The sequence below is a fragment of the Aedes albopictus genome, chromosome 2 (genome assembly GCF_035046485.1).
Source record: "Aedes albopictus strain Foshan chromosome 2, AalbF5, whole genome shotgun sequence".
Lineage (NCBI taxonomy): Eukaryota > Metazoa > Arthropoda > Insecta > Diptera > Culicidae > Aedes > Aedes albopictus.
In genome coordinates this window covers 256,711,499-256,735,760 of record NC_085137.1, presented here as the reverse complement: position 1 = coordinate 256,735,760, position 24,262 = coordinate 256,711,499, and the positions used below count along the sequence as shown (strand labels likewise).

At 44.6% G+C, this 24,262-nt stretch overlaps 1 protein-coding gene across 4 annotated transcripts in view; it reads right to left on the bottom strand.

Moving 5' to 3' along the window:
* LOC115266350 (protein outspread) overlaps positions 1-24,262 on the bottom strand; it is a 709,621-nt gene that overhangs the window by 75,277 nt on the left and 610,082 nt on the right. For 3 of the 4 annotated variants that reach the window (XM_029872484.2, XM_029872487.2, XM_062851589.1), the window contains one exon: positions 7,664-7,786. The exons of the other annotated variant lie outside the window; for it this stretch is intronic. In XM_029872484.2, coding sequence (XP_029728344.2) covers positions 7,664-7,786 — 123 coding nt within the window. The remainder of the gene's footprint in view (positions 1-7,663; positions 7,787-24,262) is intronic. 4 annotated transcript variants of the gene reach the window in all.

Here is a 24,262-nt window from a genome sequence, read left to right as displayed (position 1 = left end):
GTCAGCCTCTGAAGAACAAGTGCCGTGTTTACGAGATGCTTGATTTATGTGACCGCGCAAAAATAAATTATTTGTTTTTAGAACTGGCTCATGTAGGATTTAAGTGCCTAACCTAGTGTCGAAAGTCAATGTTCTTATCACCCCGAAGATATGAAAATAACACGCAAAAAGTAATTTCCTTTATGGTAGAAAATAAAATCAAGCTTGGGGCGTCGAAACCAAAACGACGTCATCTGGTGGGGGCTAATGCAACGCTTGACCACCCACATGGACGAGATATCCCCGCCGGTTGTATACCAGGAACTCCGCTCGGACCAGGATTATAGTGGTGGCGAAAGCTGGATCCTTGGTCAATCGGCGATAGTACCATCGAATCTTCGGGGATCGGTTCCTAAGATACGTTGAAGATAACATCAGGGCAGGTAATTCTCGCGCAAAATGGAGGAAAACCACAGCTCTATTCAACTTTACACCAGTTTATTCTAACTACAACTCTTGGCTTCTTCCTGGCACTTACACTCCCACTTTCTTAACCCTCGAGCAGTCGCGTCTTTGACTACCTGCTGCGACACTGCGCTCACGCTGTGAACCATATGCGTGCATTTTCCATGGCGCGTGTACTCGGTACACGACGCGACCGCTCCCGGGTTAATCTAACTATTTGACCTGTTCTTTTGCATTGCGGGGCCCCTTTCTGCACGGCGACTTGCGTGCGGGCGTGGATCCTCGGCTCGCTTTCCACGGGTTTCGGAGGTGGCTTGGGACTCGCGCTGTGCTTCAACTACTAGTCCGGGCCCTACCGATATTGTAACGGATCGGTCTTCAGCCTTTGCTGGAATTGCTCACGGACGCACGGGCGACGTAGGGCGCTTCACGGGGTTTTAAACTCATAAACGGCGGGGTTCTGAAGTCCTCTTCGCCTTTCGTATTTTCCACTTTCACTCTACTTTACTTCACCTTGAACTTAAGGTTTTCTTCCAACTGTCTGAACTTTGAACTCTTTCAATTTTTCCAAACTTCTGTATTCGTCGACGGACTCTATCAGAATGAGAACGAATTATGGAGTCATCGACCGTCCATGGATTCATGACCTCGTCCCGCGGTCATTGCCCTCTCCTCTCAATTCCAAAATCCTTAATGACGTCGCTACGCCACCCCTCATGGCCGCTCTGTAGATGGTAACCGTCCCTCTAGTGGTGGGTTGTTGAACTACAGAGATGGATGCTCACGCTCAGCGTGTAGGGTGGTGGATCTTGTTCCTAACCACGCCTATCGCTGTCGGGAGTTTAGCTGGGAAAAACTAACATTCATAACGAATACTACCTGCCATGTACATACACATTCACGGTTCAGTTCACATAAAATCACACAAACTTCTCTGTAGTACTTTATGACACTGGTGACCTATATTAAAACATCACTAAAATTGATGACCTCCGTTTCTAGCAGGTCATCAATCTAGAATTTAAACATTTGTGGCGCCGGGGCCCGTGGCGCAGTGACTACACGTTCGCTTCATAAGCGGATGGTCATGGGTTCGATCCCAGCCCCGGCACTTCGTCAGTTGCTCTTCCTCCCGAAAGCGGCTGGCACTTGACCCTCTTCTGAGCTCTCATATTTAGCTGAAACGGACCCGGATAATTGGAAATCGGCGAACGGCAACCCGTAATGGACGACCCCCAATCGGACTGGAAAAGGCACAACAGCACCACATCATTTTATCATCGTACTCATCATTCTACCAAGGACAGGGTAGAAAAGTGAAAGCAGCACAAAGGCAAACCAGTTCGATTTAGTAGAATAAGAATATAATAGAATACATTTAGGCGCTGTACAAAGTGTAAGTGGAGCCGCCAATTGGAATCGCTCACGTAGTGGCCTAGTGGACAAAAGAGCTGTAAAATAGGATAAGTGCTTAAGAATAAAAAAAAACATTTGTGGCTTCGTGGTCGTGCGGCTAGAGAACCAAGCATTTAGTCGCATCGTGCTAGGAGTGCGGGTTCGATTCCCGCCGCAGCTGTAAGGAAAAGTTTTTGGCTGTGCCACTGGGCGTTGCATGCTAGTCCCTTGTCTAGTGCTTCCTTCAAAGAGCGAATAGCTCACTAGAAGTACTAAACGTGTCTGTGTTTAAAAAAAAAAACGTTGTTCGCCAATGATACCGCAGTTGTCCATTATGGTAAGGAAGTGCGAGTGCTCACATCGAGACTACTAGAAGCCTGGATCATCTAGGAACGTTTTCAGCGACATGATCCTAGTCTTCAGGCTCCTTTCGTAGGACAGCCAAGGACTGGGGCTGGCAATGATGAGAGGGTCACCGATGTGAAACTTGCGGAGATAGCAAAGTCTCTTAGCGTGGGAAAGGCCCCAGGTCCGGATGGAGTTCTGAACCTGGCCTTAAAAGTATCTATTGCAGAGGCTCCCGAGATGTTCAGGTCTGCTATGCTGAAATGCTTGGACGAGGGAATTTTCCCAGAACTTTGGAAGAGATACAGCCTGGTTCTATTTCCAAAGGCGGGGAATCCACCGGGAGACCCGTCGGCATATAGAAAACATCATCCTTAATAGAATGTTGAGGTACACTGAGGGTGTAAATGGTCTCTCGAGCAGCCAGTTCCGCTTGAGAAAGGGGAGGCCGACCGTAGACGCTATCCTGTCGTTCCAGCCAAAATGAAGGGGGATTCGCTACTGTGCAGTAGTGACTCTGGATGTAAGGAACGCGTTAGACTAGTTGGCCGGTTATTGCCGATGCGCTCCTGCGTCTGCCGATACACGGGTACCTGTACAAGATTCGCGGAAGTTACTTTCAGAATCGAGTACTAGTTTACACAGACGTGGGTCGGAAGTGCTGTCACATAGCCTCAGGAGTCCCGCAAGGTTCCATCCTCGGTTCGGTGTTATGGAATGTCATATACTACGATGAGGTGTTGAGGTTAGAGTGTCCGGTGGGAGTGGAGATCGTTGGCTTCGCGGACGACATTACGCTGGAAGTCTACGGTGAATTGATCGAGGAGGTGAAGTTGATTACTGCCCACTTGTTCAAGGTTGTGGAGGCGTGGATGAGATCCAGGAAGCTGGAGTTTTATTCTTAATCACTTAACCTAATTTACAGCTCTATTGTCCACTAGGGCACTACGCGAGCGATTTCAATTGACAGCTGTACCTACAGTATTGTACAGAGCCTAGATGTATTCTATTATACTTTATCGAACTGGTTACCTTGTTGCTGCTTTCACTTTTCTACTCTACATGGTAGAATGATGAGCACAAGAATGATAGGTGGCCGTTGTTCCTTTCCAGTCCGATTGGGGGTCCATTATGAGTAGCAATTCGCCGATGTCCAGGTATCCGGGTCCGTTTGAGCCATGGGGTTCAGAAGAGGGTCAGTGTCAGCCGCTCTCGGTGAAGAGCAACTGACGAAAAATTGCAAGTGCCGGGGCTGGGAATCAAACCCATGACCATCCGCATATGAAGCGAACGTGTGACCAACTACGCCACGGGCCCCGGCTAAGCTGGAGTTGGCTCACCACAAAACTGAGGTGGTGGTTGTGAACAACCGAAAGTCGGAGCAGCAAGCGGTAATCAGTGTAGACGATGGCACTATCATTTCGAAGCACCCCTTCAAACACTTGGGTGTGATGATCGACGACAAGCTCACCTTCGGTAGCCACGTTGATTACGCCTGCAAAAGAGCCTGCACAGCTATAGTGGCGCTGTCTCGGATGGTGTCCAATAGCTTTACCATGAATGCCAGTAACCGCAAGCTTCTGGTTAGTGTCGCTACGTCCATACTAAGGTATGGCGGCTCGGCGTGGGGCACTGCGCTAAGTACCGAAAGCTACCGTGGTAAGCTGGAAAGTACTTACAGGCTGTTGTGCCTGAGGGTTGCGAGCGTGTACAGTACCGTGCCACACGACGCGCTCTGCGTCATCACTGGTATGGTGCCCATCGGCATCCTTAGGGGCTGTCCATTAATTACGTAAGGGTTTATGGGTTGGATGGGGGTAAGGGTGGGGGGTTTGGACTTCAAAAATCTTACGAGGCATACAAAAATTTTTGGGCTCTCATACAAAAAATCTTACAAGGGGGGAGGGGGGGGGGTTGGAGGGGTTTGTCGAAGAATCGTAAAATTTCCCTTACGTAATAAATGGATAGATCCTTATCAGAGAAGACACAGAGTGCTTTGAAATGCGCGGTACAAGAGGCATACGCAGGACTGCCAGGATGGCCTCCATGGTCAAATGGTATCGCGCGTGGGACAGTTCCACCGAAAGAAAATGGACCCATTGGTTGATTACGAGGGTAGGTAGTTGGATTAACATTCCACTTGAATCAGGTCCTTTCAGGTCATGGCTGCTTCCGACAGCATCTACATCGTTTCGGTCATGCGGGTTCTCCCGAATGTCCGGTTTGCACTGTGTTAGAGGAAACGGCAAAACACGTTTTGTTCGTGTGCCCGTGTTTTCGCACAATGCGTGACCGCATGCTTGCCACTTGTGGGGAAGACACAACTCCGGACAATCTTGTCCTGAGGATGTGTAGGGATGAGTTTGGCTGGAATGCCGTTTAGTTCACCAAACAGGATAACACAATTTAAGGTGTTAAGCGTCCCGTGTCTGGATCCGTGTGAGAATGAATGATCGAGGGAATGAAAAAAAAGGGTTGTGGGGTACCTGTGAATCCCTCTCAGTAATTTGCCCCTTAGGGGCTGTTCATAAACCACGTAGACCAAAATTTGGCCATCTTAGACACCCCCTCCCCCCTCGTAGACTTTTGTCCATACAAAAATTTTGAAATTTGTAAGGAGCGTAGACTTTAGTCAGACCCCCCCCCCTCCGCCCAAAAAGGCTACGTGGTTTATGAACGGCCCCTTACCGCATAAATGCAGGGCTCTGGCGTTGTGGGCATTTTCTCCGTGATACTGTAATACGTGTAATTCCAAAATGAGCTTAAATACAAATCAAAAACCAGCTGATAGCGCTAGTGGTGAATTAATTCCTTCACGAAGAGTAGATTAGCGCCAGAGTAGGGATCTCATTTTCTCGCTGGCTAGCGCGCCGGAGGAGGTCTTAGATGGCGCGTTCATGAGGACCTTTGATAAGAACAGAGATGGGGTTTCTGTCACGAATGTGGTTGCGTAGCAGCTCAACTTTGTTATTGGCTTTGCGTCATCGTAGTCGAACATCAACAAGATCCTCAATGATACTTGTTAAATCAACGATGGCGGCCAAGCAGAATCATAAAAAAACTCATGGCAGCAGCTGAACCCGTGAAGCTTCCCAGACTGAGGCTTCCCAGAATTAGCTGTTGCCCGAAGGGAACGTCAGACGCGATTGATTACGCCAATCAATCGCAGAAGCGAGTGAGGCAGTCATCAACGGAGGAGCTGCCAGGCGACGCTCGCACGGCCAAGAGGTTGTTAAACGAAAGTGAAGGGTAGTATTACCAGCAAATTAGTCATCGGGCAGGCGCCCCGGAAAACTGGGAAGGGTGGGCCTGAAAAGGTTGGAAGGCAAGTGCCATGCGTGAGAAGGTGACACCCTCGTCATTAAAACGGACAAGTTCAAGCACTCGGAGGTCTCGAAAGTGATGATGAGCGGTGCCAACCTTGTAGATTTTGGAGCTAACATACGCAGTACTTGTACGGGCGAAATGATCATCGAGCTCATGCGTTACCGATCCCGTAAGGGCGCCGCCGCCCACAAATATCTGGCGGGTGACGTCCTTGGTGAGGGTGTCGAGGTGAGGGCTTGCACCGCTGAAGGAACTCTAATGGTCAACAGCCTGTACGAGATCACGGTCGCGGAAGAGATCGTCACGGCATTGAGGCCACAGTGCAAGGTACAGATGGCTATCTCAGCCGTTCGGCTTCAAAACTACTCGTTAGGACACAGGCAGCCTTGAATTGGCTATTGCGAACGCCAGTAAGTCCGTTAAAGTAGCGAAGCTCAGGTTTTTCTGCTCGGTGAGTCTGTTGGGCATACAAGATTCACCGGAATTTGATTTAGGCGTTTTCCACCGATACAAGTCGTAGGATTGTAAAGGCCCTGATGGGAGCAAGCTGTGTAGTCGATGTGGAGGTGAAAGACATAAGGCGTTAGGCTACACAAGCCCTCCCATTTGCCCTTGATTTGCTCCGGGACATCTGTGAACACCACGCACCCGACAGGAGGCCCAAAATGTCCGGTCTTTAAAAGAGCCATAGCTGATAAGACACAGTGCTGTTATAACGCAGTTAAAGCTCAACCACTGTGACGCAGCCCTGCAACTGCTTTCTCATGCAGTCGCTGAGTGGGTGACAGCTATCCCCATCTATAGGGAGAGAGGACAACTTATTACTGTAGCTAGTGGAACGCCTACCAAAAAGAGTGCTCACTCATGCACGAACCTACGCTACACGCAAATATTCGCTTCACATCATATTCGCTAAATGAATGGTAATAGTAATTGTATTGGCTTTGCTGAAAGTTCTATCTCCGTTCAATTTGCCGAAACCTGGGGTTCCGCGTGGTCCAAAGTTCCCTTTATTAGACGACATGAGCTCTAGGACCGAGTAAGCCGTATTAAAGCCAAACTCTTCTATTCTAATAGGCTGTTCAATAACTTCTTGATTGTTACCATCATGGAACAGATTAACACCACCTTAGGCACACCTTTTCTCGGAATTTCAATTTACCAACGCATACCCACTCGACGGCTAAAGCAGCCACTTTGGCATTGAAATCTGATTCGATCCCTCACTGAGGCAACATTGTAACTTCTCGCACCGGCCGCCGCCAGCCACACAGAGTGAGCAAGAGCCCACCGAACAGAGGGAATCCGTTTTGCGCGGGTTTGACGTCTGACTAGCCAGCATCGATCACCCCTCCTGATCGGACCCGTTTGACATGATCCCATTCGTTGATCCATTTGCAGCCACTCAATCAAACTTGGCGCTGCTTAACTGGTAATGGCAGCAGCCAGGGAAGCGAAATAAAAAACGCAAAGTATCTCAGCGCCGCCGCCCGTAGCGTGCGATGATGATGAAATAGACAATTGCTCTGTGATATGTACCAGATCACTCACACGTGAAGTTGCCATTCCAAGAGTGATGGTTGCACATCTCTGAACATCGATCTTACAATCCCGAAGAAGGCTTCATCATCGCTTCCCCTGGAATGATTTCGAGACAAGTCATGCCACTCGTCGTGTCCGTGCGCACCTTTTGACACAACATATCCACTACCCATATCACAAAGCTGGAGACACTCATCATTTCCAATCCACACCAACCGTTCCCGGTGAGGTTGACTTTGAACAGACAGGTCGTAATCCTCATCGTCATGGGGGGAATACCATTGCATTGACGGCTAGGAGAATCGGGAAGTGGTTGCTGATCATGACAAATTAAATTTGATGCTATCGTGATAAAAAGCACTGCCAAAGTGCGCTGGATGCAATGAAAAAGCGTTGGTAAACAAAGGGACCAAGAATGGCGGCGACATATGCGAGCGGCGGATTATCACGTATAAAGTAATGTAGTTGTACGGTGGTAGGTACCGGTACGGAAGGATGCTGCTATGGGTAAGTGCTGGAGCCATGTGTTTGCGTGCATGTTTCTACATGGGGCCAGAACATGGGATGCGATCGAAGCAAAGCCGGCACGGAGTGTGGATCGAGCACTTACCTGAGTCGGTTGCATCCATCGATGATCGATTGCGGTTCCTGATACGTGCCTGCGCCTTGCCTTCGGGATGCAATTTATCTCTGGTGGGTGGCGATTTCGACGAAACGGGCTGATCGCTGTAGACTGTTGTAGCGTGGCGGGGTCGCGATCGGGTAATTGGTTTGTGTGATTGCCGGTGGTGGTGGTGGTGGTGCAGGGGCAGGGTGTGATGCGGGTTGGCGAGTGGTGTTACAGAACAATCGGTGCGAATCGGAAAGGTGATCGGTGTATGGTGAAATGCGTATCATGAAAGTAGAGGATAGAGGAAAGAATTATTGGTTTTGTGTAAGAGTGGTAAAATTGGTTTACTATTTGAGAATGAAAGCCTTATAAATGCTACGACATTTTAGGGGAGAGGGGAGAAAATAATATTTAAATACTGTACACAAAAATGCTGTGATCGTACCGGGACCATGACAAACAATATTTTGTCATTTAAAACAGGTTGAAAATTGTTTGGATAAGAATGTAAGTCCCAAATATAAATTATAGTAACGATCTTACTGGATGTGATTTGTTTAGCACTAGCAATATAATACGCATAGATTGAGCAGGTACCTTTCAAGATTTCATAACACATGTATCGATGGGTGAGTGAAAACATACGGTAGTATAATTCCAGAAATTGGAAAAAAGGTTGTCTTGTTGCTGAATCAGTTGCCCGACAGATGAATGAGAATGTCAAACGTACCCGTAACTCTGGAAAGGATTTATAATTCCTAAACTCGTCTTTCAATGATCGATTGATTCATGCTCATACTTTTAATCAGGTAAGAAACCACACCGCACAACAATTTGATAGCAAAACTGCCAGTCGAGTAAATGCGTTTTAAAAGCTCAGAGCTTCTTCGACGATCACATACGAGTGCGTCCGTGATTCGCTTGTTCGCGAATAAAGTATGAGTATTGTTGAGCCCTGCTGTTCACGAGAAAGTTTGCCTAAGCATCTGCGTCCACTCAGCGGCAATGTTCACAAATTTTCATCCTTATCTCTAAAACGAAGTTTTTGAGAAAAATGAGGTTTTGTTCACACATCTTCGACAGTGCTATATAATTCCGTAACGACACCGGCCACATCAAGGAAGTAACTTTCATTAAATACAATCAGCAAAATGTTGCCAACCCCACATTGATGAATCAAAATTTTGCTGTCTAGTCTAGTCTGGTTTACACATGCGTTCTCTTTGAAAATTCTGTGAAGTGATCAAATCAATTATATCGCACCTCCACAGTTGTTACGGCAAGTTGTTTTTGTAGGTTTATAGGATTCACGTTAAATGCTCTGGATTCACTTTGGTAAGTTATACATATCGTCTCCTTAATGCTAACTCGAAATTTGACGTTTTAGAGTTGAATATACCATTATATCGAGCTTTTTGAGCTCTATAATATATCCAAAGACCAATGAAATACGATTATAAACGACGAAAATATTCACCATTTTCAAAACTAGGTATCTTAGTGTAGAATACAAGAACTGAGTGCTATAACTAGGTAACTAAGAAAACTATGTCTATTTCCAACCATACGGGTTAAAAGCTATCGGACGCTTGGACGTGGAAATGTAACTAGTCATTCTTTCGTTAGTAGATTGAAAATCTACTACTGTTTTTGCATTTCAGGCCTAAAAACTTAAAATATTTTACTTGAATTGATTTAGCTAAAAACTGTGATTGTTCGTAGACGATTATTTCATGAACATTTTGAGGTGTCATGTGGTGGTAGCAAATTAAGTAATTACACGTTAATTTCAATATGTGAATCCTTTTAAATTTGCATACTGCAACAAGAAAACCGAAAAGAATGATATCAACAGTGGTAAAAACTGGGTATCTCTGAACATCTCCTCCATTATTTATGTTGCATTTTGAGTGCTATAACTAGGTAACTCAACAATTTTTCAACCATTTTTTGTTTGTATCCAAGGTTTAAACCAAAACAGTTCAATTTTTTTTTCTTGCAGCAGAAAGAGCAGAAGCTGAACAAGCAATCAATGCTAAAACAAATTATTTCAAGGCTCCATACCTTTGGAACAACTGCATGAAAAATTGTAAAATATTCAAAGTCGTTTTTCTCGAAACTATGATTTTCGAGTTACCTAGTTCTAGCATTAAGGGGACGATATGTAACCTTTTTTGTATAAAACTAAAATTTGACGGAGTAAGTCGACGCCTCTGGCGACGAACCATTGGAATAAGTATCTGGAGGTCTTTGGGGCGTTTCAGGGCACCCATGGAGTTTCAGTCGGATCACAGGGAGTCTCAGGGGTGCTTTAGAGTGTCTTAGTGGAGTCTCATAGGGCTTCAGGAGGATTTTATGGGGTTGACCGATTGACTTGATTTTTGAGACACGATCAGATAGGCACAGTATCTAATTATGTTCAAAAATTCAAGTCAATCGGTTTGAAATTGACTGAGTCAGCAGTTACAAATAACACTAAACGTATTGGATAATGTGTGGTAATAATCGTTTCTGAATTGCGTAAATTTATCTTCGTACGACAAAGCTCGCTTCCTCACGTCGCAGCGTAGATAGTGATTGTAATTTCGTAAACAAACTCCATGGCGCTCCACCGAAGGTGACTGCTTCAGGAACTAAAGGTTTTTTCAGAAGGTTGTTTGAGAGGGCCTCAGGCGCGTTTCAGGAAGTCTCAGGGCGTATGTACCGAACTTTGTTGACTTTTTTTCGGTGATTTTTTTATTTATTTTTCGCGTCCGAGACCATTATGTTGATTAACCTGACCTTTTTCTTGTGCTACACCTTCTCCAGTTGACAGTTCAGAGAGGTTCCAGGGGTCTCTGGGGCGCTTCCTGCTATTGCAATGCTTCTGAAACCCTTGTAATTCATTTGAAATATTTTACCCTGCACGCTCCAGAGACCCCCTGAAACCATCTGGAACGCCTTGTAATGCCCCTAAAACCCCTTGGAACGATCTCAAAAGGCTGCTGAGATCCCTCTAGGAAAAACCTTAAAACTCCATAAAATACCTCTGAAATGTCTTGAAACTTGAAACGGCCCTGACATCTTCATAGTTCCATGAAAATGCCTTGTAGCGCCCTTGCAATGCTAACAAATGCCCCTGAAACCTCTCGGAACCTACATAAAACCTTCCTGAAACCCCTATGGTGAATATCAATTGTCATTTTTTGAAGGTAGTTCATAACATTTACCTTAAATATTCAAAAAAGAGCGGGTTTTCCGTGACTTTCTTATAGAACTGGTCTAGCTGCACACGTTTTTCATATACCATATTCTTGGGTTGAGCTTCTAAAATAAGCTGCTCATCAAGTCACTTGAAACGTCCTTGAAACACCCGTAATACTATTGAAGCACCCCTGAAATCCTCGCAATCACATTGAAACGCCAACGAAATCTGTCAGAACGCGCTTAAAAAACTGCTGAAATCTTCTGGAACAACCCGCTGAAATGCCCCTAAAGTCTTTTTAAACCCCCTTTTTTCGGATCTCTCTGGGTACTGCCTGGAGGTTTAAGGACAAAACGACGAATGCCAAAAAATCAAATGCAATGTCCAAAGGGACAAAAATGCCAACATCCAGCATTGAACCTACGACCTAGGGATTTGCAGGCGGCGATGCATACTACTAGTGGTTGAGGCTATGGATCGCCAATCCGGAGACGGCGGGTTCGATTCCCGTTCCGGTCAGGGAAATTTTCTCGACTCCCTGGGCATTGTGTGTCATTGTCCTTGCCTCACAATGTTCAAATTCATGCAATGGCAGGCAAAGAATGCCCTTCAATTAATAACTGTGGAAGTGCTTAAAGAACACTAAGTTCAAGAGAGGCCGGCCAAGTTCCAGTGGGAACGTAGAGCCATAAAGAAGAAGAAGATGCATACTACTCAACAGCTCAGAAAGAGGCATATGGCATTTCACTACCATTGAGCCATCTTTAAGGGTGTATGTGTTCCGTTTCGTGAAGAAGAGCTAAATTTGTTCTTTTGTATAAATTTTTAGATATTTCGACAAGAACAAAAACTGATATCATATCACTTTGAGCTATTCGTGCGACATGCATAAAAATTTTGAATAACACATCAAAATCACATCGAGCAATGACAGCAAAAATTGTTCGATTTGAGACATGATTTAGACATTCTCGTCTACCGAGTCTACAGATATTCCAGAGAAATCCTGACATGAATTCCGGTGGAACCCTGACAGGAATTTCGGAAGGATCCTGACAGGAATTTCAGAGGAATCTTAATAGGGATTCTGAAGGGATCCTTAAAGGAATTCAGGAGGAATCCTAACAAGATTTTCGAAAGAAGCTGTTCCGTCGTGGAACGGGGATTTTCGGGGTGAACGTATTCGGGATCGGTAGCTCGCTTGGAAGGTGGACTGTAACACCTTGTGACTTTCACTGATGGAGAAAAACGCGGATTGTTCACTTAACTAAACTAAACTAGGATTGTATTTCGAATATTCGGATTGTTTGTACATGTCGGGGTCGAATCAACTGTTTTCGTTCGTGGTTGGCAATGGACTGTTGTGCGGTGGCGGCGTCGGGCGATGGAGATGAGATGGAAGGAAAAGGATGCATGACGGAGACGGTCTGGGTGATGGTGGAAAATTCCTTGAACATAAGAAGCTGATTGGTTCGGGCGTCGATGATGATGGTTACTGCTGGAACATGAGGACGATTGATGATTTCGGGCATGATCTGCGGTTGGCACATATTGATCACGCTGTACATGAATGGGCGGTTGTTCTGTCGATTGTTGCGTGCATGATTGATCATGTGATCGCTCGGTTGGTTGGAAGGGCAGCCGAACGGCGTGGAATAAAGTAGGGAAATTGATGGCAAAAACATTCGTGCTATTCCTTCGCGTTGGCGCGAACATACTCCCCGGCCAGGAAATGAAGAACTATCGTGAACTGTAGTGCTTGATCGTCTCTGATTGGACTGTTGGGTGGACGCGTTTGGGACACGCGCTCCACGATGGCTTCGCTGGGTAGAGTTTGGTTCGGAGGTTCGTCAGGTGGTTTCCTCGGCCGCATGCCGGAATGGAGCTGTTCGAAAGCACCAGTCGTGATGACCGGCGGTGGATCCAGTAGTGCAGCGGTTTTCAGATCGTGCACCGCGGTGCACTTGGTGCACCGTAAAGTCTCGACAAGTGCACCGCAAGACATATTAAAAGTCCTGCCATCACTTTAACGAACAATTTTCGAAAGTACCTTGTAGTCGACTGCAAAACGAAGCTCCGAACGATCGCTATATAAATTTGCAAGGTTCTTGCTGAGGGAGAGTTTTGATTACCCTTGACTTGCCAAAAATCTCGTGAGAAATGTAAGAATGTTTATTTTTTTTAAAAATCCGGCCATCAACTATTTTACTAGGAATCTGTAGTGCATCTTCAATAACTTCGCTCAAAATCTCATATGAAATTCAACCTGTATTGCTACGAATTCTCATGTAACCTGGGAAAGGGTCTCGCAAGCAGCTTTCAAGAATTTCTCTCAATTTTCCATTGCTTCTCGTATTTGATATTTTTAAATTTTGGTTGTTTTTGTATTACCTTTAGATTTCCTTATGAATTGGCCAGAAAACAAGGATGAAATTTACCGAAAATTTTGTCAATTATGACAAATTTGACAGGAATGCTCTGAGAATCTGAATAGTTGAAAAATTCTTAAAATGATTCAAGGGTAAACGCAAGAATTCGTCGGGGTTCTTGTTAACTTGTTAGGAATCCATCGGAGATTATTGTTGTCCGAAAATGCTCAAGAATACCGTCAACAACAGAAAAAAATGTCTTAGGTTCATCAACAGTTTAACTCGTAGTAAGCTCCGACAAGTTACAAAAACTCTAACGAATGTTATACCGTTTACCCCCGTTAGTTTGACCGCATCTAATCTGAACACTTTTTAATTAGATCCCCGCTAAACTGCACATCGTTCAAACTGAAAATGATTCAAACGTCATGAGCAGAATATGAAATGGAGTGAAACAGAACGCAGGATTAAAACAAAACAGCAAAACGCCCTTAAGGTTACTAGAAGTTCAAATTAAAAACTGGTTGGTTTGCATGAGGAGTCGTTCAAACAACGAAGGTTGACGATTATATCAATGGAAAAAGTATTTCATCATATATCGTTGCACCGGGAAGACACTTTGGAAAATATGACAGCGTTTTTAACCCTAAAAGGGATACCTTCATGGCCTCAGTTTCGTCACCTCGCAGAGTGTGTTCCATCAAAGACGAGCTCTGAAAGGCGCCTGGGGTCCAATGGACCTCAAACCGGATTCTTTGACTATAATGAACAGGTGCACCGCGAATCAATTCATTTCCCACAAGTGCACCGCGAGCCAAAAGGGCTGAAAACCCTTGCAGTAGTGGTTGATCGAACTTCAGGGCCACCACGATCCACTGCTTCCTCGTTGAAGTTTTCGTGATCGGACGGATTCCAAAGGACATGAGGGCACAACTTGCTGCAGGGCGGATTTCTGTTGTCTTCGGGGTTTGCACTTGATGTGTCCTGCTCTGGACTCGATTGCGTGCCGGACGGGTTCCGGCTATCGGTGGAGTTCGCATCTTCGTTCGATTTGTCTCGTTGATCTTCATTGTTGGGGCCGGCGGGTTTACTGCAACAGTGCTGGATGACGTCGGGTTTGACTGGGTCACCGAACGGAGATCGGTGGGCTTCGGGGATGGCTTGGCTACCGGACAGAGACAGGCTGAGTCGTTGAAGGGTTTGGCTCCGGTGGATATCACGGTCGGCTTCACCACTGGACTCTTTCCAGTGGACTTTGGAGGCGGATTGGCTTCGATGGGCGGCAAGGTCGGTTTGACTGCCGGAAAGGGACCGACAGACATCGGGGCGGAATTGAACACCGGAAGGGCACCGGCGGACCTCAGGGTTGGCTTGATCACCGGACTGGTACCGATGGACCTCTGGTCGTAATTGATCACCGAACGGGCGTCGGTGAACATCAGGGCGGAGTTGCTAACTGGATTGGTTCCAGTGAACATCGGGATCGGCGTGACCACCGGACTGGTACCGATGGACCTCTGGGCGGAATTGCCCACTGGACTGCCTCCAGCGGATATCGGTGTTGGCTTGACCATCGGAAGGGTACCGACGGCCATCAGGGCGGGCTTGATCACCGAATTGGCATCGGTGAACCTCAGGTCGGAGCTGCCCACTGAACTGGTTCCAGTGGACATCGGGATCGACATGACCACCGGATTAGTACCGGTGGACCTCTGGGCGGAACTGCCTACTGGACTGGTTCCAATAGACATCGGGGTCGGCTTGACCATCGGACGAAAACCGACGGCCATCGGGGCGGAACTGCCCACTGGACTGGCTCCAGCGGACGGCGAGATCGGTTTGGCCACCGGAGTGGGACCGGCGGACATCATGGTCGGCTTGGTCGCCGAACGAGCATCGACGGGCGTAATGGCTGACTTCTTCACCGGACTGGCACCGATGGGCATCAGGGCCAGCGTGGTCACCGGCGAAACTTCGACAGTCGACAGGAATGGCTTCAACACCGGAGGAATTCCGGCTACATCGGGTCGCTTCGGATTTGGTTCGTCAGCACACGGGTACTGCTCTTGTACCGGACGCAATCCGGTCATCGGTGTTGGAAGCTTCGACGTCGGAAAGGATTCGGTCTCGTACGGGATCTGGAGCACCGGACAAGATCCGGTCACGCATCGGGACTGCTGCAATGTCGGAAGAGAGTCGGTCTTGCATTGGAGCGGATGAAATACCGGTAGGGAACCGGTCGTTGATGGAAGTGGCTGGGATACCGGTTGAGAACCGGTCGTACTCTGGAGCGGCTGTGGTACCGGAGAGCAACCGGTCGAATAGTGGGACACCGGAGACATTCCGGTTGGCATCGGTTTCCATTTAGGCGTTGGGTGGAATCCAGGAGGTGGGCGAAACGGCATCAGTACCGGACCGAGTCCGGTTGGCATCGGAATCGTCATCGTCTTCGAGTTTTCGGTCTTGCTGTTTACGAACTCGGTCGGCTCGTTGCCGACACGTGAATCCTTCTGGTTCGTCGGAGGAGTCGTGTTCTTGGCGGAATCTTCATCGTGTGGCGGCTTCTTGTTCTGGAATGAGTCGGCAACAATCGTACTCACTTTGATTCTGTTTGGAAATGATGTGCGTGGCGTTTCGGTCTCAGCGAGAATCGGAACGGGGTGTTCCGTCGTTGAATTCGTTGATCGGCTTCGGATCGGAGGGGTACGGCAGCGTGGCGCAGTCGTCGCAGTGAAGCAGCTGGATGACGTTCTGTCGTTTTGATGCATGTCACCGGTAGACGGGAAGGAATAGAACAACTTTTCCACCAGTACACATGCATCCTTGTACATCTCCTCAAAATGCGAGGCATCTTTGTCGAGCTCATCGTGCCTCTCGGGTGGAAGTGTTGACAACAGCTCGAAACACACTCGTCGATACTCCTTGTAGTGGCACTGGAGTTGTTCTTCGTACAGCATTCTTCGTGCCAAACTCGGCTGAAGAACACCATCTACACAAATGTTCTTCTTCACTTTTCTCACTTCGTCCTCAACGTGGCCAAGTTGGACAAGCAGTCGTGCAATATCGGCCATTTTCGGAGCGGGAACCACTTCACACGCGCGCGACTCACTTTCGGATTTGATTTCGAATCGGACTTTAACTGTCACATCACTTCACATTTCGGAAAAAAAAAAACTCTTCGCCAATGCAGACCACGGAATGGTCTGTTTGTCTGTGATTTCGCGTCGAGCTACTGAGGCGGGAACGGCAGCATTTCCTCTCGTTATGAACACTGCACTGGCGTAGTAATCGGACGGTATTGTCCCATCGGCTGATGGACAACACAGCTGCGGCTGCAGCTTCTCACGGCACTTATTCGATCCGGTTCGTTAGGACCATATGTTCCGTCGTGGAACGGGGATTTTCGGGGTGAACGTATTCGGGATCGGTAGCTCGCTTGGAAGGTGGACTGTAACACCTTGTGACTTTCACTGATGGAGAAAAACGCGGATTGTTCACTTAACTAAACTAAACTAGGATTGTATTTCGAATATTCGGATTGTTTGTACATGTCGGGGTCGAATCAACTGTTTTCGTTCGTGGTTGGCAATGGACTGTTGTGCGGTGGCGGCGTCGGGCGATGGAGATGAGATGGAAGGAAAAGGATGCATGACGGAGACGGTCTGGGTGATGGTGGAAAATTCCTTGAACATAAGAAGCTGATTGGTTCGGGCGTCGATGATGATGGTTACTGCTGGAACATGAGGACGATTGATGATTTCGGGCATGATCTGCGGTTGGCACATATTGATCACGCTGTACATGAATGGGCGGTTGTTCTGTCGATTGTTGCGTGCATGATTGATCATGTGATCGCTCGGTTGGTTGGAAGGGCAGCCGAACGGCGTGGAATAAAGTAGGGAAATTGATGGCAAAAACATTCGTGCTATTCCTTCGCGTTGGCGCGAACAGAAGCCAAACAAGAATTCCAGAGGAATCCTAATAGGAATAACGGAGGAATTCTAATCAGATTTTCTAACAGAAAATCCGGTATAATCCTGAGAGTTATTCCGGCGAAATCTCTGGCAGGAATTCCACGGGATTTTTTTTCTCAATAATTCCAGCAGCATCCTGGCAGAAGTTCTAGCAGAAACCTGGCAGGAATTCCGGATGATTTCTGGCAGGGATTCAAGGGAATTCTTGGCAGGAATTCCAGGGTAATCCTGACAAGGATTCCAGTGGTAATCCTGATTGCGATTTCAATGGAGAATGTCCGGATTCCTACAGGAAACCCTGACAGGATTTCCACTGATTATGATTTCCACTGGAATCATTTCCATGATTTCTCAGGATTCTAACTGAAATACCTGCAAGGAACCCTCTAGAATCCCAGTTAGGATTATGCTAGAACTTCTGTCAGAATTTTGGAGGAATTCCTGATAGGATTCCGCTAGAATTCACGTCAGGATTCTTATTGGAATCCCCGTCAAGATTCCCACTGAAAACGCAGTCAGGATTATCACTAGAATCCCTGTCAGGATTACCGTGGAATTCCTGCCAAGATTTACCTTGAATGCCTACCAGAAATCATCTGGAATTCCTGCCAGGTTTCTATTGGAATTTCTGCCAGGATTCTGCTGCAAAGATTCTCGTGGAATTCCTGCCAGATTTGTACTGGAATCCCTGTCCTGATTCCCTTGGAATTCCTGTCAGGATTTTCCCTGAAATCCCTGTAAGGATTTTTGTTAGGTTTCCTTCGGAATTCCTGTCAAGATTTCACCGGAATAACTCCCAATATTACACCGGATATCCTGTTGGGATATCTCCGGATATCCAATCGGGATTCCTCCGGTAATCCGGTTAGCATTCATCTGGAACTCTTATTGGAATACCTCCGGAATTCCTGTAAGGATTCCTCTGGAATTCTTGTTGGGTTTCCTTTGGAATTCCTGTTAAAAATCCTCCGGAATTCCTTTCAGGACCTCCGCAATTCCTGTCAGGATCCCTCCAAAATTCCTCCGGAATTTATGTTGGGATTTTTCCAGAATTCTTGTCATCATTTTCCTGTTATCCCTGCCGAATTTTGCCTGCAATACCTGACAGTATTTTCCAGCTTTTTCTGACCCTGGAATTTCTGTTAAGATTCCCCCGAAATCCCTGTCAGGATTTCTCTAGAATATCTTTCAGGATTCTCGTGGTATCCCTGTCAGGATTCTTCTTGAATCCCTCTGGAGGAAGCATCGCATACCATCACCACCTTCCCATTCTGTAAATTCGATAACGTAAAATTTGAACACATTATATTGTATGTGTACCGTTCCTTGGCCTAATATGCCAGCCGCCTTGACAATTTTGACCATAGCTCGTGAAATAATAGCAGTATAAATGTTGTCTTCACTCTATCACGCACTCTAGGCAGTGCATGTTTCTGCAATTGGAAGTAAACTAGCATAAATATTCAAGAACTTACTTAATTACGTTGAAAAGATTCGATGCGATGGTATGCAACGTTGGTCTACGGTCCAAAAATTGGCCTATTAATGGATACAACGTTGGCCTATTGCTTTCCAAACGCTAGAACCACTTATTCTATAATTTTTTAATATTTCTGCTGAAGTATTATCACTGTTTGTTCACCAATCTTGCTTTCAAATTACATTTTCGGAGCCAAATTTTCACATAACTATAAAGAAATAACTTAAACTAAAGTTCTTTCTTAATTTAGTAACGAAAACAATGCAACTCCATTTTTGTGTTATATTTTAACAGTCACCGCACACAAAATCTTTCTTCCCGTTCGTTCTTTCTGGTTCAATCGCAAGCAATGTGATTGACGTCACTTTTTCGGTGTTGTTGACGTCACTTTACTGATGGGCCAAGATTTGGGTACATAGTGAAAAAAATGTCCTCAATATTCGGCCCATATTTAATTTGTAAAATAGTTATTTTTCTTTTAAAACAAATATACAAGATCATAATAGCGTCTTTGACCGTCGCATAAAATGTTCAGTTATCGAAAAGTCAATTCGAAATGTTCCAGAATCAGGCCATTTATGATCATGTATATAGACTACCCACTAAGCCGAAGAATCATGGCGTCTACAAAAACTAAACAAAGTGACATTTTCATTCAATTTTAATGCTCCAAAATGCTAAAATTGAAACGAAATGTTACATTTGCATGGCGCATAGCTTTTCCGATCTCCAGTTATGCGTGTTTGTTTGAGTTTTTGGTTAACGTTAAGATAGGCCGAATGAGGGGACTATGCCAACGAAGCATCCCGATACCCTACAATCAGTATCGGATTTAGAGCGATATTTTCATCAAAATTATAAATATAGGGTGGAATAGGTTAAAATGGGCTACTTCTTGTACTCAGCACTGCATACCATCACTGCCATGAAATTCTGTAAAAATAAAACATCAAGTATTTACATTCACTCTCCAAAAAAAGAAAATCATCAGCATGGAATTTACAGTGTTATTTTCATTAAAATTATAAATATAGGGTAAAATAGGGTAAAATAGACCATTTCTTGAACTCAGCACTCCATCTTATTACTGCCATCAAATTTAGATAACATCAAATTTCTCAATTACTTTGTAAAAAATTCTATAAAACTAATATATAGATATCTGTTTGCCAAATAATTTATACAGGGTGATATGGGGTAAAATGGGCCATTACTTAGACATGTCACAAGATGATCCCATTATCATTCAATGCTGTAGAGCTGATAACATATTACTTGTCCAATTATAAGCTTTAATTATTGCAGCATTTGAAGCTACAGACTATAGGGTGAAATGGGGTAAAATACGCCACTTCTTGGACTAAATATAGCATGATGTCATCGTCATTCAATTTTGTAGATATAATAGCATGAAATTGGTTCAATCATGTACAAAAAATTTGATTCAATTGAAGTTACAGGCATACATTCATTAAAATTATAATTTAGAGTGAAATAGGGCAAAATGGGCCACTTATTAGGCTCAGCACTATATGAACTCTTCATCACTCTGTTCTGTAAACATAAGAGTATCATATTCGTCAATTTATTTACATGAATTAGCGCCGTGTAGAGTTATGAAAGTATGTCCATTGAAAACGGCGGATTTAGGGTAAAATGGGGCAAAATGAACCCTTTCCTGAGGTCTGTACAGGATGAAACCATCACCATTCGATTTATCGGCCCATTTTCCATGGAAAATGCATCAGTTCGAGTTTCAAAACCAGCGGCTTCTAAATAAGTCCGATTACGAGCCCGTTTCTGCCCACTGTGCAATGTGTGAATTACAAAACTACAAAACATCGAGCGTGAAACTATAAGATACAATGCGTTGCATTCTTCTTCTATGTTGCTTACAGATTTTTATTAGATTATCTGCATTTGCGCTTTAAATAATAATATTACTTTCAATAATGCAAGATGCATTTCGCATATAATAACCCAAAGTTGAATACGTGACTCAATAAAAGGATGTTCTGTCGGTTGAATGAACCATATCCGACGATTTCTACATTGTTGCGCCTAACAATACACTTTTTCTCTTTTTTTCAGACTCACACCGTCCTGGCCTGATAAGAGCACCAGGGAGGTTGTCCGAAATCATTTTTCAATTATCCCGTCCGGATTTCGTTCAGTCAGTCCTTTGGCGGCGTGGAACTGCCTCACAAAAGAACACCCTTCTGCTTCCTCGGTGTGCTGATCGCGAGGATACCTAACAAATTGGAATCGTCGAGTCGCGTCGCAACCGTCCTTATAATTCCCTCATTTTCTGTCTCCCCCACTTGGACACCGCCGCGCCGCACTGCGCTCTCCTACAGCCGCAGTATGTAACCAGATAAACGATATACCTGCCAGCCTGTAGTAGGTCGGTCCACGGAATGGGATCGCAAATGAAGCTGATCACGCAATCTGCAGCAGCACGCTGGCTGGCTGGTGTTGAGACTGGCAGGGAGGCGCAGATCTGAACATGAAAAATACCATTACTAAATTATAGACTTCATCTCCAATTGTGGCGTGAAACATTGTATGCTAATAACTGGCTAAATAAACCAACAACAATAATCACCAGCGAGTGAGCAGAGTCCCAAGAACGAATGAGATGCGCTCCGTGCACAAGAGGAGTTGCATTCCGTCGTTCTCTAGAGAATAGGCGATGGTGTGTGACAAGAAGTGGGAGAAAGGTTCCATATCCAAGAAGTTCTTGGTCGTACAAAATTTTGCTCATTGTGGCCGTCGCGTCGTGCAACTTTGTTAAAGCCGCCCAGGGTCCGGTCGCTTCGGACTGGATTGGAGGATCTTCCCGGACGACCCGGGGTCGGTCGTCGTCGGTTCGGTCACCCGTCAAAGGGAAACGGAGAATGAAAAAGAGAATCAAGACCGATAGCAATAAGCCGTGTGGTGTATCAGATAACGCTCATTAATCAATTGTATGATAATTGTGCTGTCTGTGAGCGCGCCCGCAACGACGACGTGTGATCAAGGCGTTTTGTGTTTATGCTGAGGATATGCTGCTGCGCTGCAGATGCTGCTTTTCTTTACTGGTATCAAGTGGTCTATGTTGGACATAACAATGAGAAAGGGTTGTGCAGTTTATTTTTACCATTTAAAATTCAAAATTATAGTTTATTTTTAGAATTGGTTAATAAAGAAAACATTTAGGGTAGAGAACCTACATTAGAATTAAATTAGAATTTAAGCAGCTCATACAGCCGAGGCGGTAAACGCACGGGTATTCAGCATGACCATGCTGAGGGTGACGGGTTCGATTCCCGGTCGGTCCAGGATCTTTTCGTAAAGGAAATTTCCTTGACTTCCTTGGGCATAGAGTATCTTCGTGCCTGCCACACGATATACGCATGCAAAATGGTCATTGGCAGAGGAGGCTCTCAGTTAATAACTGTGGAAAGTGCTCATAGAACACTAAGCTGAGAAGCAGGCTTTGTCCCAATGAGGACGTTACGCCAACAAGAAGAAGAAGCAGCTCAAAAATCATAAGCACTTGACGGCACAGCATTTATTTGAAACTTTTACAAAAATATGCTTTTTACAGAACTTGGCTAAAAAACCTAAGAAAAAAGTTATTAAATTAACTCTTGATGCCATCGACCAAAAGTTTGGGGTCACCCCTCAATATGATGTATCGGCCAAAAGTTTGGGGTCACTATCGTAAAACATGGAAGAGTGGTTTGTTGATATCTTTGTCATCTTTCATTCAAATTTAATTCTTCTTGGCTCATTTGAAACCTAACGAATGGTACTTACTGCATAGATATTGAACCACACATATTTGTTGCAATTTACATACTAAAACATAACGTAAAATTGCCTCATTTTTTGAAATGTTGTGAAATGTGTTAACTTTTATGTATAAAAATCGTTGAATACATTAAGTATAAGACATTAAACGTAAATTTAATTAATTATCTTTGAAATGAGCCAAAAAAAAAATTAAACAATAGATGACGAAGATATTACTAAATCATTTTTTTCGATGTTTTTTTGAAAGTGACCCCAAGCTTTTTGCTGATACATTATATTGAGGGGTGACCCCAAACTTTTGGTCGATGTCATCAAGAGTTAATTTACTTAATAACTTTTTTCTTAGATTTTTTAACCAAGTTCTGTAAAAAGCAGTTGAAAGCTAATAGAAAATAGGTTATACATAAGTGATCCGATTTTGTCAGCCCCTTTTCGGAACACATTTTTGGCTCTCTTCAAAAACTGTAACAGCTTTTCTAACTTTTTATCCCTCTATGTTCTGCTTCTCAGCTGAAGTTTGATGATAAAATTGATAAATTGCATAAAATGTGACCGTATGGTAATGAAAGCAAAACGTTTGTCGCAAAATGGGGCTGACAAAATCGGGTCCTTACTGTATTACCGCTCTCATCATAACATCTGGTCGACCCAATTTCCAGCGACACTACCGTAAGTTTACCTTCATTTTTTAGAAAATTTGGCAACTTTGGGTTAAGTTTACATGCAAATATTTTTGTAAAAGTTTCACATAAATCATGTTCAAAGGTTCTTTGACTTAGTATCTTTTGAATGAAACCTGGGGTTTTGAAATCGGACCCAAATTGGCGTAGATATAGGCCTGAAAAAATGACATGTTTTTGAGGGGGTAATCCCAAACTTTTGATCGGGAGTGTACAACTTCTAGTAGCAGGGTCGGATTTAAGGGGGGCCAGGGGGGCCATGGCCCCGGGCCCCCACATTTCAGGGGCCCCACAAAATCCCACTTCACGAATAAAAATTTGAAACAAAAAAGAGTACCAAAAATAAAACAGAAGATAGATTGTATCGTTCAAAATAATTTTTTGTTTATAGGGAGAGAAAAAAAAGGGGTTTTGCAAAGGGGCTGACAATATCGGGTCACTAATGTACTACCTACTGGTGGAATGTGATATATTATGGTTCTCATTTGAAGGACTGCAGCTTTCGAAGCTCCTCCAAAACTTGTTAACATTTTTTATTTGAACTAGTCAATCTTGGGCAATTGACCAAAATATTTTATTGGAAATCCTGGAAAAAAACTTCGCTTGAACTCTAGATTAACTCTTAAACTCTGTAGAATGTATACTTACAAAAGTTCCTGCTGAATATTCGTGTTTATTTCTGTTGAAAATTTTGGACATATTTTGGAAGAATTTTCCAAGAATTCTTAATAGAATTGCAGGAATATTCTTGTTTTTTTTTTGAAAACATTCGGAAAGTTGATTGGAATAATATGGTTGGGTTCTTGAAACATTTCTTCACTTAGTATGTAATTTATGGCGAACTTCTGACAAAATCCTTAGATTTCTTGAAGACATTGCAAAATAAATTTGTAAAGAAATCCCAACAAAATCTTATAACACATGCTATAAGAAATGAAGCTAGGAATTACATAAGACACTTCGCCTGGATTTTCGCAAAAAAAATAACAGTCTCTATTCGAATTCCCACTTTTAAATGACAGAATTTCTATTATGAAGCTTCCCCAGAAGTTTTATTTCAGAATTTTGTCTTTTTTTCGGGAAGTCGCCAGAGAACCCTCTGGCAGCCGCGTTA